Genomic DNA, 15310 nt, shown 5'->3' with positions numbered 1-15310 from the left:
CTGCTCTTTGAGCTGGCGGTGCCCCGTATGAGGCCGAGGGTAGGGTCAGGCCGCTCTGCTCCCTGCTCTCCTCCTGCTTGGGTGATACCTGCGGCAGCCGGAGAGGTGGAGGTGGCAGGAGCGGCAGAGCCGGCGGCGGGGCGGCGGGAGGGAGGTGCGGTAATGAATGTGGACGGGAGGCGGAATGAGCGATCCATCTTTGCATGGGAGGGGAGGGGGCCGCGCGCCTTCCCCCCACACACTCACACACTCAATCAGGCGCTGTCAGACCTCCGGCCGCCTGGCATTTTGGTGAAGAATCTCTCAGCTAAAAATTGTTGTCAGTCCCATTTCCTCGTTATCAGTGCAAGGGCTGAGGCAGCGCCCGGGGATTAGCAGAAGCGGCAAGCGCCCGCACCGCCATCCACTGCCGATAACACCGGGCCTCCTGCCTCACCTCCCCCATTCATCATCTTTAGCAGTGACAGCCCGTCCCAGTCGCTGTCCCCATCCCCTCATGCTTCCCGCGTCTCCCCACGATGCTGCTCAGCCTGGCTCCTGACCTCCCTGGAGAGCTAGGCCTCCTGAAGAGGGACAGGATTCAACCTAGGCCTCTCGGACCTAGACCCACCTGTGGCCGAGGGCTTGGCCAGCTGTGGGGTGGGAGGGCGGGTTCAGGAGTGAGGAATGCTCTAGGAGAAGATGCCTTCTGACAGCCCGCCCCTGGTGGGCTCGGTCTGCCTACCTGCGATGCTGGCAGCGGTGTTGGAGAAGGGATTCCTGCATTAGATGGGCAGCTGGACTAACGATTTCTGGAAGCCTCTCCAGCCTGAGATGGACTCCCAGATACTGGGAACTGTGGAAGGGAAGAGCCAAAGGATGCCTAGGAAGAGTAGGGGGTTGAAGACTTTGTTCCCACCCCTGCAAGACCACAGCCCCTTCCTTTTGGCCATCCCCAGCGGTTTTATGGCCCGTTTTATGGCCACTGTAATGGCCCAGGTCAAAAGCTTCAGGGAGCTGTATTCTGGGAATTATGCAAACGAGGAGCAGGCCCAGGGCCAGAGTATGGATTTTGTCATTAAACCTGGGCAGGCCATGTCGTTAGTGCAGTAAAACCCACGTCATGACCACAGGTCTCAATATAAAATTATAGGGAACACAGCGGGGGAGGGGAAGAAGGGGCCCCACAGCCATGGTGACACCTGCCATTCCAGCCCTTGAGAAAATGGGGGTGGGATGGAGGGCATAGTCTGCAGGGTCCCTCCGCTGATCCCTGTGAGTGCTATTCCTGAAGCTGGGAGCCAGTAAGAGGACCCTTCCCCAAAAGGGAAACTGAGGCCAACCTCAGAAAAGTAGAAGATCCCTGTCAACAAAGCAGATGAACTGAGGACAGGTATATGGGAATGCTGGTGCCTGCTCCCAGGTGTAGAGGGAGGAACCTGGGCTCTAGGAAGCCCTAAGAGCCGTACTTGGTATCCCAGGCTGAGAGGGGCTGAAATCCTGATATTTCCACCTCAGCTCCTAGCCCATGCCCTAGATCCTACTCTTTCTCCATTCTTCTCTCTTACCATTTCCCCTCTTATGCCCAGATCCTTCCTCAGTGCTTGGTTTCAACAGCCTTGTCAACTCTCCCTTATTCATCCTTCATGCCTGCCATCAAGCAATGCCCACCCCCCATCCCCCCCGGCTGGGTCCTACCACCATCCTCTGGCCCCTTCCTGCCCACCCCCACAAGCACCCATTCATGCCTCCCTCAGCCCTGACCAGGGCTGCACTGACTGCAATCACTGATTTTCTTTTTCAGCTTTTCCACTTGTTTGTGATCTCCTTGAGGCCAGGAATGTGTTATCTTTATCTCGGAGAAAGAGATAAAGATATCTCAGTTTCTCATAGAATAATACCTGATGTAGCATAACTGTTTGATATGTGCTTGCTGAATGAATAAATAAATGAAGCAATGAGATCAAGAGCCAAGTTCAGAGGCCCCTGTCTAGTTCTGAGCCTCAGTTTCCCCATCTGTAAAATAAAGATAGTGGCCTGCAGAATTTCTAGGGCCTCACTCACCTCTGAAATTTTCTGGTTGAATAAAGTTAGAATGAGCTTAGACTCCTCATCTCCTCACTCCCAGACCGGGACCACATCTGCTTCTTTTACCCAGAGCTGCCTTCCAGCTGTCCCCTGAGCATCTGAGGCCCAGCCACCAGGGCACATGATCAGTAGAGTCCCTTCCCTTCCTCACAGACCTAGTCACACTAACTAGAGCCATCCCGACCCGACCCCGGCACACACAAAGCCTCCCCAGCTGACATCCCAGCTCTGCAAAGGTCATCTTGCTTCTGGGGCAGTTAGCTGTTCGTTCCTACCTCCCCTCCTTCCCGTCCTCTTCTCCACTGTCTCATTTCACCGTTGAGCATCTAATCTATGCCAGGTCTTTTTTCTATTGTCTATAGATTAAAAGATGGTTAAGAAATGGTCCCCACCCACAAGAAACTCACAACTCAATCATTCATTCATTCATTCCTTTGCTTCCATTCTCTGCCTGGAACTCTTTTAAGGCACATCTCAAATTTCATTTCTTTGGTTAAACCTTCTCTTTTTCCACTCCTCAAAACACACACCCAGAATGAATCACTCCCTCCTCTGAGCTCTCAGATGACCTAGTCTGGGCATCCAGGAGAGCCGTGATCACCCTCAGTCTTGTGTCAAAAGGAGGTGGGTTCTTGTGTTGAGCCTGAACTGGGAATTCCCTCAGGCATAGGGTTACTAGACTTAGCAAATAAAAATACAGGACGTCCCGGTAAATTTGAATTCTAGAAAATCGATGAATAAGTTTTAACATAAGTATATCCTGTGTACTGGTTGAGACATATTTATACGAAAAAATTATTCATTATTTATGTGAAATTCAACTGGGCATCTTGTATTTTATCTGGCAACCCTACTGAAGCAACCATCTTAGTCATCACTGGCATGGCCCTTTAGCTCTCTAAAAGCTAATTTGACCCTCCCTAAGCACCAGAGGAAACAAGAAGCAGGGAGAAAGATGTGGCCTTAAGCTAAAGAAGTCCTTCCTACAATCAGAGTTTACATGGATAGACAGGGATGTTTCTAGATGAATAGGGCTCCTCAACACTGTGCCTGTTAGCAGAGGCCAGGGGAGCATTGGCTGGGGAGAGTGGCAAGGGAGGGAGTTTAGGTATCCCAGTGGGTGCACTAGGCAACCTGCAGGCCCCTTCCTAGCACCGTGTGCTCTGCTTACCATCAGGGACAGGGTGGGGACAGAGTTCAGGCTCCCAGTGGGCCCCCAAGTCAGCATAGCCAGTGCTAAACCCACGTGTGGTTGTGTGTTGGGGGTACACAATTTGCAGGGCATTTTGGAGGGGAAGAGCTCAGAATCTGTTATACTCACAGAGGCCAATGAGGTTATCCAAGTGAGAGGGAGTGAGACCTGAACTGGGAGAATGTAGATTCCGGGAATATTGAAGCAGAATGGAGAGGACTTGGTGGTTAAATGAATGTGGGAAGGGGAGTAAGGCCAGGGAGGGGGCCGAGGGCGAGGCGAAGGTTACTGGCTTGGGTGACCAGGTGAATGCAGGTGTCTTTCACTGAGAAGAGCACTGCTGAAGAGGGCAGGGAGGAGAAAGTGAAGAACCTGAAGTACTCAATTCTGGATTGTAGAGTTTCAGATTTTTGTGGGACATTCAGGCATTTATGTCCATTAGGCATTTGGATATAGGGGTCTGAAGAATACGGTAGGGATCTGGCATAGAGAAATGGATTCTGGAGTCGGCAGGGCACAGGTGGGAGTGATGGCCATAAGAATGAACAAGATCATCCCAAATGCAGAGGGAGGAGAGGAGAGGCCATGGAAAGAAGCATGGGGAAAAGTGAGGAACTGGGAGAGGTTGCCACCCTGGCAGTCACCCAGGTCCTTTTCTGTCTTTCCCACTAAACTGTGAGCACCTCAGGTTCAGGGACTAGATCGGACTATATTCTGTGTCCCCACCACTCTGCACTAAGCCTGGTTCAGTGAAGACATCAATGTTTGTTGAATGACTGCAGGAAAGAATCCCCTTTCTCCCTCTTTTCTTCCTTCTCCCGCTTTGGGGAGTGTGAAAGCAGTGAGGTTAAGGTAGAGACAGAGAGGGCCCTGGATACTCTGGGTGATGGTGTGATTAAACAAGACCTGCTTCACTAACGTGTGAAATGAAGTGATCAAGGTTTGATTGCACAGAGCATTGATTGCGTCCTGATAGATTTCCGAGAGGGGCAGCTGGCTGGGGAGGTGCCGTGCACAGCCACAGCCTCTGGAACTGCAAAGCTGAGTGATGTTCATGGGCTCTGAGACCCTCAGGCTCACCCTTCCTCTAGGCCAAGAAGCCCTAGGAGGTAGCAGCCGGCTTGGGGTGGAGGACTGGGACAAGGCATTTCCCTCCACATATAGCCCGGCTTATATGTCTGTCTCTTCTTCCCTTACCAGGTAAGAAAAAGGCAGCAGCACTGTTTGACAGCCAGGCCCCTATTTGCCCCATCTGCCAGGTCCTGCTGAGGCCCAGCGAGCTGCAGGAGCATATGGAACAAGAACTGGAACAGCTGGCGCAGCTGCCTGCCAGGTAAGCCACCTGACGGGGAGCCTGCCTGCCGGAGGCCTCCACTCGGGGTTCTGGCCAACAGGTCCCAGCCTTTTGGCACAAGGCAAGGCCCTGCTGCCATTCTCCACTCTGCTTTCAATCCTCAGCTCCACCAGCTGAATGGTGCTGCCTTTCTCTTCTTGCTCTGGTTTTGGAGATGTGAGGAGAGTGAGCCTCAGCCTCAAAAGGGCACAAGAGGAGCTGGAAAGGGGAGGAGCCTCAGGGCAGGGTTACAGAAGCAGGGCCTGGGCCTGGCAGCTCCCCCAGAAGTGCAGCCTGGGGTTGCCATCCACCTTCTCTATGAATCTCAAGGTCTGAAAGGTGACAATTTTGAGAACGTGCTCAAGCGTGTCCCTCCTGCTCCACCCCACCTCCCTTGTCCCTGCCTGAAGGACTGAGCAGAGCCTCCTCCCGGGCCTTGTGGAGGAGCTATGGTTGTTAAAGGCAGCAGAGGAGGTGTGTAGCAAATTACCCCAAAGCTTAGCAGTTTAAAGCAACCATTTCATGATGCTTGTAGAATCTGTGGGGTCAGGAATTCAGACAGAGCACAGAGGGGATGGCTTGTGTCTGCTTCATGATATCTGGGGCCCCAGCTGGGAAGACATGGTGGCTGGAAGCTGGGATCGCCTGGCTGCTTCATTCACACATCTGGTGGTTGATGTTGGCTGTCAGCTAGGACTTCAGCTGGGGCCGTAACCAAAGCACCTACACATGGCTTCTCCTTGTGGCCTGTGCTTCCTCATAGCATGGCAGCTTAGGGCTCGACAGCAAATGTTCCAGTCAACGAGATGGAAGCTGGACCACCATTTATAACTTAGCCTTAGAAATCACTTAACATCACTTCTGCTGTCCTCTCTTGGTTGAGGCAGTATTAGCCCACCCAGATTTTAGGGGCAAGGACATACACCCCACCTTTTGATGGAGAAGTGGCAAGCTTCTATTACAGAAGAGCATGTGGGATGGGAAACATGGTCATAGCCATCTTTGGGGGAAAGGGGAATACAGTCTGTTCCACTACTCCCAATCCCACCCCTTGTTCAGTTCAAGTCACCAGACTTGACTGATCTTCCTTCCTCTACCCTCTCACCTAATCCCCCGTGCAGGGTGTAGGGGACCAAAGGTGAATCAGAAATGGTCCCATGTAAGTTGGTGCAGCCAATATGGAAAACAGTATGGAGGTTCCTCAGAAAACTAAAAATAGAGCTACCATATGATCCAGCAATCCCACTCCTGGGCATATACCCAGCCAAAAGTGTAATTCAAAAAGATACATGCGCCCCTATGTTCACAGTGGAACTATTCACAATAGCCAAAACACGGAAACAACGTAAATGTCCATCAACAGATGAATGGATAAAGAAGATGTGGTACATATATACAATGGAATACTACTCAGCCATAAAAAAACAACGAAATAATGCTGTTTGCAGCAACATGGATGGACCTAAAGATTATCATACTAAGTGAAGTAAGTCAGAAAGAGAAAGACAAATACCATATGCTATCACTTATATGTGGAATCTAAAATATGGCACAAATGAACCTATCTACAAAACAGAAACAGACTCACAGACATAGAGATCAGACTTTTGGTGCCAAGGGGGAGTGGGGGGGGAGTGGGGGAGGGAGAGGGATGGACTGGGAGTTTGGGGTTGGTAGATGCATACTATTACATTTAGAATGGATAAACAACAAGGTCCTACTGCACAAGGAACTATACCCAATCTCCTGGGATAAACCATAATGGAAAAGAATATAAAAAAACATGTCTCTATGTGTATAACTGAGTCACTCTGATGTACAGTGGAGATTGGCACAGCATTGTAAATCAACTACACTTCCATTTAAAAAAAGAAGAAAGAAAGAAATGGTCCCACCCTCAGGAGCTCATAATAGCAGAGTAAGGAGAGCCAAGCACTAGAAACCCTGAGGGATGGAGACTGCTCTACAGGAAGAACAGGAGCTGTGGGAGCATCAAGGAGGCAGCAAACCCAGCTCGGAGCAGAGAAGGCCTCCTAAGGGAGGTGAGGCCTGGGCTGAATTTTGAAGGCCAAAATACTAGTTGCTGTGTTACAAATTCCTCCAAAAATCCATGGCTTAAAACAGCAAACACTTAATATTTCGGTTTCTGTGGGTCATCAATTCAGACACAGCTTAGTTGGGTAATTGTGGGTAGTTGTGGGTAGTTGTGGCTTCTGGCTCAGTCTCTCATGAGGCTGCAGCCAGGATGTCAGCCAAGGTTGCAGTCATCTGAAGGTTTGACGGGGGCTGCAGCATCCGTTCCCAGGTTGGCTCACTCGCATGGCTGTTGGCAGGAGGCCTCAGTTCCTCAACATGCAGGTCTCTCCACAGGGCCGCTTGAGTTTCCCTGTGACATGGCAGTTGACTTCCCACAGAGGAAGTGATCCAAGAGAAAGACTAGAGAGGAAGCCACAATGCTTTTTATGATCTAGTCTGGGAAGTCATACACTATGGCTTCTAATGTATTCTATTCTACTCACTAGAAGCAGGTCACCAAGTACAGCCCACACTCAACAGAGGAGAATTAAACACTATAAGCTGTTGAAGGAGAGAGCACCAAAGAATTTGTGGGAATACTTAAAACTACCACAGAAGACTATACTAATGATGATAATAATAATCCTGGTGAACACCGTGTGCCAAGAACTTTATATTATGTCAACTTATTTAACCTTCACAACAACCACTGAGCTAGGTAAAAATTATTAACTCCATTTTACAGATGAGGAAACTGAGGTCAGAGAGGTTAAGTGACTTCTCTAAGGTTGCACAGCCTGTGAAGTGGTAAAGATTCAAACCCAATCAATCTGACTCTAGAGCCCATGCTTTTAACCACTCCTGCCTCCCTCACACACACACACACACACACACACACACACACACACACGCAGGACCAGCCTAGAACAGGCAGGGAGTGAAAGAAACACCCTTCTGCAATTGAATTCCATACCTTGGCTATCCAGGAGTGTTTCTGGGTAATTTGCTCCCAGTAGAGGACTTCTCAACAGGAACTAAGAATAGAGGCAGAGATGGAGGGACCCGCAGAGCCTTGTAATCGCAGTGCACGCCTAAGGGTCTGGAGAATGAGGGCCAAAGCTCTCTTTCTGCCTCTTCATTGGGGGCCACGCTACAGCCTAGTCCCTGTGGCCCCATCCCTGCACTGCCCAGGGCATCCACTTCTGCCCACAGAAGTGTTCCACCCCCACCCGTGACCCTGCACCAATCACTCCTCCCTCACGTCCTCTCAGAGCATCCCCTACGTCCACACCCTTCGGCCCACGTCCATTTCCTCACCCGGAGCCTTCACATCTGCCCCGCCCCTCACCGCCAGGTCTTGCGTGCCCCACTTCTGTGCCCCTCTCGTCCAGGCCCAGCCCAGCACCCCCTAACCCTTGGCACGTCCCCCCTCCTCAACCCGGTGTCTGACAGCCGGACAGCGGGATCTGCACAGCAAGTGAAATTCCCGTCGGATCGATAAAGCCGAAGCGCTGGCGGCGACGGGTCGATGGTTTTATCTGTCTCGGCCCCGCGCGCCCGGCGCGCTGACAGTCCGACCGGCCGGCAAAGGCGTTCAAGGGCAGCCGCGCCCTCCGCCCCCTCCCCTCTTCTCTCCCCCCCACCTCCCTGCAGCCGCTGCACCCACCGGACTGCAGGCTGGACCGGTCCGCCGCCGCCCTTGTGATTTATCTGGATTTTTAATTGGAAAAACTTTGCGAATTAATTGATTTCAGGAACTTGCCAATTAACATTGTAATTGGGTGCGTGATAAATTCCCAAGGAGCGTGTCAGCTCCCTCCGGGCTGAGGGCCGTGGCGCCTGGGTAGCTTGGGGAGGGACCCAGCCTTGGATGCCCTTGCCCCGCTCCTGCCCGCTCTCTAGGAGGCAGGAGGGGAGAAGTGGAGGTTGGGAGAGGATGTGGCACCCGGGCTCCCTCCCTCCTCCTCTTCCCGCCATCAGCGCCGAGCTTTAAGCAGGTATTTCACAGATGGGGAAACCGAGTCCTGCAGGAGGGCAGAGCTTGTGTGTGCATCACTCAGAGAGTTCTGGTCAGAGCCCAGATGAGGGCATCCCCATCCACGGCATGCGGCCAGCAGCTTCTTCCCCAGCTCTCCAATTCTCCCTTTCTGTTCCCTTCTCTCTGCTCCCCTCCCTTTCTTTTCTTTCCTCTTCTCTCCAATTGTCCCCTCCCCTCTCTTACCCTGCCTTTGCCTCCTTTGCCCTCCTTCCCTTCCCTCAGCCTAGCCAGCTCCTGAGTCTGTGGATGCTGCTGCCAGGGTGCCTCTCCATCACCCTCCCACATGGTTGGTCCCAGAGGAGCTCTTCTGGGTGGGCCTGGTTTGTGCTCTCTGCCCCCTTCTGCCCAACAGCACAGAGCAGGCTGCTATTTTAGACACACCCAAGGGCTCACACAGAGGAGCAGGGACCTTCCAGCTCCCAAACTAGGGCTGGCTGGTTTTCACAGACACAGGTGCAAATGTATGTCCACAACATACAGGCACACACGCACACAGCCCCATTCCAACACACATAGATGTGCTCACACCTACCCCCAAAAGAACCACTTCCCACATATGCTCATTCCCACAGGCACAAGGGCACACAGACACAGGAAGAAGAGTCAGAACTCCCATTGGCAAAGCACTTACACTTTTCAAAGCACTTTTCCATTAGAGATCAGAGGCTGTGCCCACACACCCTCCCTCACCCCATCTTCTACCATTCCCCCTCTCAGTCCTGCATAGGAACTCCAATAGGCCCCAGGACTCGGCTACCTAGAATGAGAAGGGCAAAGTTAGACTGAGGACAGATAGTGGAGAGCCTTCGATGCTGGAGGGTGGTCTTGGAGGTAATGGGGGAATTAGAACATCAGTGAGCTGGAGAAGCCTATCAGAGAGCTGAGCTGTAGGAGAATCACTCTGGAGGCCAGTGTGGGACATGATTTGGGGGTAGAAGCAGGGAAGCAAGTGAGGAGGTTAGGCAGGGTCCAGGGGACAGGTTGTGAAGCTGATCTAGGACAATGGCAGTGGCAGTGGGAACAGAGAAGGAATAATGAGAGACTGGTGGGGGGGAGAAGCAAGAGAACTTAGCTGATTACTCGTGGGGTACTTACTAGGAAGAGCTTTCTGACTTGGGTCACGGGAAGAGTGATGATGGCAGAGAAGCAGATATCTGAAGGAAGGAGGGGACAGCGGACAGAGCTCTGGGCACGCTAAGCTTTCTCTAGGATGGTGATGGGGCGGAGACGATGTGTACAGACAGGCAGGAAAATAGATGGGGGCTGAAGGCTGAAGGGTAGGTCGGGGAGTGGCCCCCAGTCTTCTCTGTGGCCTTCCAACAGGAGTTTCCACCCAGAGAGAGGAAAGAGCCTTGGATGCGGAAAGATTGCACAGAGCTGAAAGGAGGGCTTGGCTTGGTGGGGCCTGAGCTCAGAGACCTTTTCCTGGAGGCTTCCCTACTTTGAGATCTGGCCTGTAGGCTGGGAAGCAGGATCTCTGGTCAGTGCTTTAAAGGGGCTGGAAGGAGCCAGAGGGAGGCTGGGTGACTAGACGGGAGGCGGGGTGTGGAGATGGCAGTGCCCCCACCCCCACTTAAGCCTTATTTAAGGCCGGCCTCGGTGTTTGGTTGGGTAATGAACTAGATAAACAATTCCCCAAATAGATTAAAACGAAGTGTAACTTACAAAGGCGGCTGGTGATGATGGTTTATTCCCGGGCAGCACACCATTTCTTTATTTCCAAGGATAATTCAGTGTAAATCACCTTAATTAAAAGTGTCAGCCCAGCCCATGAATATTGTACTTAGGAACGCGTTTCCTGGGTCCCAGTTATAATTTAAAACCCATGGATCACTAGGCAGCGAGTGACTAAGGGAGGAAATCGTTGGGGGCGGGCTGTGGAAACAGGGAGGGACGAAGGCAGAGCAGAGCGGATGGGCCGGGCCGGAGCCCGGCTGCCAGCAGCTCAGGGCTCGGACTCTCTTCTCCAAGGTGGGCCCTTCGCCAGACTCCTGTGTCTGGGGGAACCAAGCACACTTGGAGGTAAGCAGGTTGCTGGAGGAAAGGTAGGGCAGTGGGGCGCTTGCTCAGGGGGAGGGAAGGAGTCTGGCGTAGTACCAGTCCAACTTGAGGGAAGGGGAAGAGGATTGCCAGGAAAAGATCCATAGGACTGGCAAAGGGAGAGGCTGGACATCCTGGCCCGAGACGTCTCCATTTCTATTCACCAGCGCAATAAACTAAAGCCCAGAGTCAGAAGTACCCTCCCCAAAATGAAGAGAGAAAAAGAACTGAGAGCTCAGCCCTCCATCCTAACCCCTGAGTGTCTTTAGGAGGCTGTGTGGCCAACCGAAAAGTAGCACTTTGGACTCCATCAGACATGAACTCAAATCCCAAACCCTGCATGGGCTGTGTGAGCAGAGAGGTGTCACATAGCCTGCTAGTCAACTTTGTAAAGTTTTTGTGAAGATTTAAAGAGATGACACATCTAAAGTTCCTAGCCCATGCCTGTCACGTGTGGTGGGTACACAATAATTGTTCATTCTTTCCTCTTCTGTTTCACCCTGATCTTGCTCGGATAACACTCAGACTTCAGTCCAGGGGTCTGGCGAGAACATTGTCATACAGTAGATGCCTCAGTTCTGCACCCGTTAAGTCCAGGAATGGGGCTGGCACAACGGCGACGTCAGCACTTGTTGACTGAGTGAAGGAAAGATAAAAGTAACAAACTCGCACCCAGCAGTTCCTCAAAAGCAGCTCAGTTTCCTCTCTGTATCCCTGGTGCCTGGATCAGGAGCAGGACCATGGGGACCATTTATGAACAAAATGGCACTGACTGGAACCCAGTCTGGTGGTCCTCTCCTGCCTGTGACGCCCCCACTGTGTGATCAGACAGGCAGACGGCTGTTTTTTGTTGTTGTTTGTTTTTTCAACATTTTGGCCATGTCTGGTGGCGTGTGGGACCTTAGTTCCCCGACCAGGGATTGAACCTGCGCCCCCTGCAGTGGAAGCTCGAATCTTAACCACTGGACTACGAGGGAAGTCCCCAGACAGCTGTTTTTACACTCAGATCTTAGCCTCAGCCTGCTGCTGCCAAGCCTTCTGGACCCTGCACTGTGATGTACGTGTCTGCTTGTGTGGGTGTGTATCCATGTGTGTCTACATTTGTGGGTGCACGAGTGTCAGGTGTGTGTTGGCGCACGTGGGTGTCTGTGCATGCTTGTGTGGATGTGGGCACAGCTCTTCATCCAGGCTTGGGTGACAGTTGTGAATGTGTCTTTAAGGACACATCTCTGGGAACAGGACTCTGTGTGCCTGCACCTCTTCGTGCATGTCTGAGCCTCCAGGTGTGACCACGCGTTGACAGAATTATAGACAATGGATATGTGTGTATCTGCCTTTACACCAGAGTTTCTCATCCTCAGCACTACTGACATTTGGGGCTGGATAATTTTTTGTTGTGAGGGTCTATCCAGTACCCTGCAGGATGGTTAATCCCCTCTACCCACTCCATGCCAGTAGAAAACTCCCCGCCCCCACTTCTGACAATCAAAAATGTCTCCACACGGGGCTTCCCTGGTGGCGCAGTGATTGAGAGTCCGCCTGCTGATGCAGGAGACACGGGTTCGTGCCCCGGTCTGGGAAGATCCCACATGCCGTGGAGCAGCTAGGCCCATGAGCCATGGCCCCGGAGCCTGTGCTCCGCAACGCGAGAGGCCACAACAGTGAGAGACCCACGTACCGCAAAAAAAAAACCAAAAAAAAAACAAATGTCTCCACATGTTGCCAATTGTCCCCTGGGGGGGGCAAAATGGCCCTGGGTGAGAACTCTTACTTTATCCAAATCTGCCTATGCCTTTGCTTACATATTGGGTGTGTCTATACCTGACCCAGTGTGTGTTCCCTGTGTATACACCACCCGTTGTGTGCCCAGTGTATCTGCCCTGGGGGTGCGTCTTTTGTGCTGTGTGGATCTCTTGCGTGTGCTCTACCTGTACACCTTGTATGTGCACCTGTGTGGGGACCCTATGTGAATTGGCTGTATCTGCCTCCTGTGTGTATCAGCCAGCGCCTCTGTGTGCATGTAATATTTCTGTGCGCGTGATAGCACGTAAGTGAACGTGTGAGCACAGATGTGGTGAGCACAGTCGGGGTGGCACGGAGGGAGGGCCAGGAACAGGGATATTAATGTTTCTGAAGTGGATCTGATTTGATACGTCTTGTTCCATTGTCAGCATCTGTTTAGCGGGGATTTGTAATACTTTGTGGCTCTGGATCATTCATGCTTAGCGCAGGATTTGGCCTTGCATACCAATTTTGTTATTAAACACAGTCCTCGCCTCCCCCACAGCCCATCCATCACCTCCCACCCCTGCTCCCCCCACTCTGAGCCGCCCACCGTATTTCAGGGCCCAGCTACCGCCCACCTGCCGCGCCTGCCGCGCCTGATGCCGGAGGGCCTGGGGCTGACAAATTGAATCAGGGGGAGATCATTCCCGGCCTAACGCAGTTTGCAGCATGTTGGAAGGAGAATTGACAAGAGCCATGTCAGTGCTATCACCCCAATCCCATAGGAGCTAAGAGCAGGCTGAGGACTGGGTTGGAAGGAAGGGGGCAGGACAGGAAGAATCCTCAGGGCTGATAGGAGCAGTCAGGTAAAGCCCCTTTCCTCAGATCCACGAGACAGCCTACCATGCCTAGTGTCAGTACCCCTGCCCAGGAGCCCACTCTGGCCCCTGGCCCCTGATGGAGGCTGAGTGAGGCAGGGCCAGCTGGGGCTGAATGGGCTGGGTGGAGCTTGGCTGAGGGGGGCTGGGCTAGGCTGGCTATGTCTTCTCTCCTTGGGATCTTCTTCCTATTCTACTCTTACATGCCCTGGGCAGCAAGTGGAATGGTCACCCTGTTCTCTTCTTTCTTGGCAGCAAGAATTCCCTTCTGAAGGATGCCATGGCTCCAGGCACCCCCAAGGTAGGTGGACAATCGTGTTTTCCTCCAGCCCATCCTAACCTAAGCCCACTCAGAACTGGTTCTTGAGAAAAAGGAGCTCTTCTTGGATCCCCAGCTGTTTTCAGGGTTTGATCGTCAGCCTGAGGCCTCGGGCTGCCCCGTGCACTTGAGTACATGTGTGTATACATGTGAGTAACAGTATGCTCACCTGACTTTCTCTTCTAGTCAGGATGGGGTCAAAGCCAAGAATGACCTGGGGGTGTGGGGGACCCAGACACTAAGTCTGGGGAGACTCAAAGGAGGAAGGTGAGCTGTAGCAGGTAAAGAAAAATATAGAAGTGCAGGTCAAGACAGGTGGTGCAGGGCCTTAGAAGCCAGACCATGGGGTGTGTGCATGTGCTTTGTCCTGAGGGCAACAGGGAGCCAGAGAGGATGCTGGGCTCTTTTGGGGAGACAATCTGACCCTCTGAACAGACACTATGGAAGGGAAGCTTGAAAGCATCAGATGGAGAAAGGAAGAGTTAAGGACAAGTGGCTCAAAGGAAGGGCCAGAGGCCTCAGCAGGATGACATGACTTGTACCAAGAACTCCCATAGGTGGCCACACAGGTAGATGGTACTGCATCCCCAAAGGTGATGATGTTTTGAGGGAGTGGGGACCTGGGGTTGGAGGACTAAACACTCACTCACTGAGTGTCCTCTCCCCCACCCCTCAGTAAGGTGGCATCCTGTCTTATAAGTTCTCACAATGACTTGTAAAAGCAGAAATCCTCAGCCCTTTCTATAGGGAGTGAGGAATGAGTGCTGAATGGATACTTTTTTTTTTCTTTTTGGCTGCGCCGCATGGCTTGCAGGATCTTAGCTCCCCAACAAGGGACTGGTCGAACCCCTGGCAGTAAAAGTGCGGAGTCCTAACCACTGGACCACCAGGGAATTCCCCAGAATGGATGAAATCAGTAAGGGAGTGTGTGTGGAGAGATCAGAGCAGAAGCCAAGAAGGGAGTCTGGGACTCCTGTGCTGGAGGTCAAGAGAAGGTCCCAGAGCCAGGGAGGGAGCAGAAGAGGAACAGTGACGAGTGCGGAGGGGCACAGGAGAGCATGGTGTCCCAGGATCCTAAGAGAAGAAAATTCCAAAATGTCTGGGCTGGTCAGCAGTCAAGCAGAAAAGGGCTAGAGAAGGAGGCCATTGTATTTAGAAGTCTTAAAAGCACTGGTGACCTCTGAGAGAGCAGTTTTGGGAAAAGGAGCCAGAGTGACAATCTTACTTCCAGGGGGTTGGCCTGTCTCCCCTGCAGGCCCTTCAAAAAGGTGGGAGTGGACTCCGCATTTTCATTCAGGAAATCACTCAACACAGCAAGCTGGACAGAGGAGGGGCGGGGAACCTAGCCCAGCCCTGGACTGATGCAGGCCCTGGCCAAGGAAGCAAAGCCCTCCCAGCCCTAAAGAGAAAAGGCGTTGGGGGAGAAGGGGGGGGGCCACACTGGCGGAGCTTGGCCCAGGCTGCAGTCTCCAGTGGCTGTGGTTAAGGCAGGCAGGTCACGGACGTGCTGCCAGGTCAGCCACAACCACTGACCCCTGACACCTGAGCATGGCCGGCAGGCTGGGGACTGGACCCCAGTGAGGCCTGTGTTCAAAGCACAAACACAGACACGATCCACGTCCACACCTGGTTCCCCACATACACAGATGCACACCCACCTGGCCCCGTCAGAATACTCATACAGGAAGTCTTAAATATGTGC

The 15310-nt window shown here is 52.5% G+C and overlaps 1 protein-coding gene across 3 annotated transcripts in view; it reads left to right on the top strand.

The window, feature by feature from the left end:
* RNF220 (ring finger protein 220) overlaps positions 1-15310 on the top strand; it is a 223181-nt gene that overhangs the window by 181793 nt on the left and 26078 nt on the right. For all 3 annotated transcript variants that reach the window (XM_029227360.1, XM_029227361.1, XM_029227359.1), the window contains 2 exons: positions 4460-4592; positions 13545-13590. In XM_029227360.1, coding sequence (XP_029083193.1) covers positions 4460-4592; positions 13545-13590 — 179 coding nt within the window. The remainder of the gene's footprint in view (positions 1-4459; positions 4593-13544; positions 13591-15310) is intronic.

This window comes from Monodon monoceros, unplaced genomic scaffold (assembly GCF_005190385.1).
Source record: "Monodon monoceros isolate NGI ecotype Baffin Bay Population unplaced genomic scaffold, NGI_Narwhal_1 Super_Scaffold_18, whole genome shotgun sequence".
In the NCBI taxonomy this organism is placed as follows: Eukaryota; Metazoa; Chordata; class Mammalia; order Artiodactyla; family Monodontidae; genus Monodon; species Monodon monoceros.
This window is presented reverse-complemented; position numbering and strand designations above follow the sequence as displayed.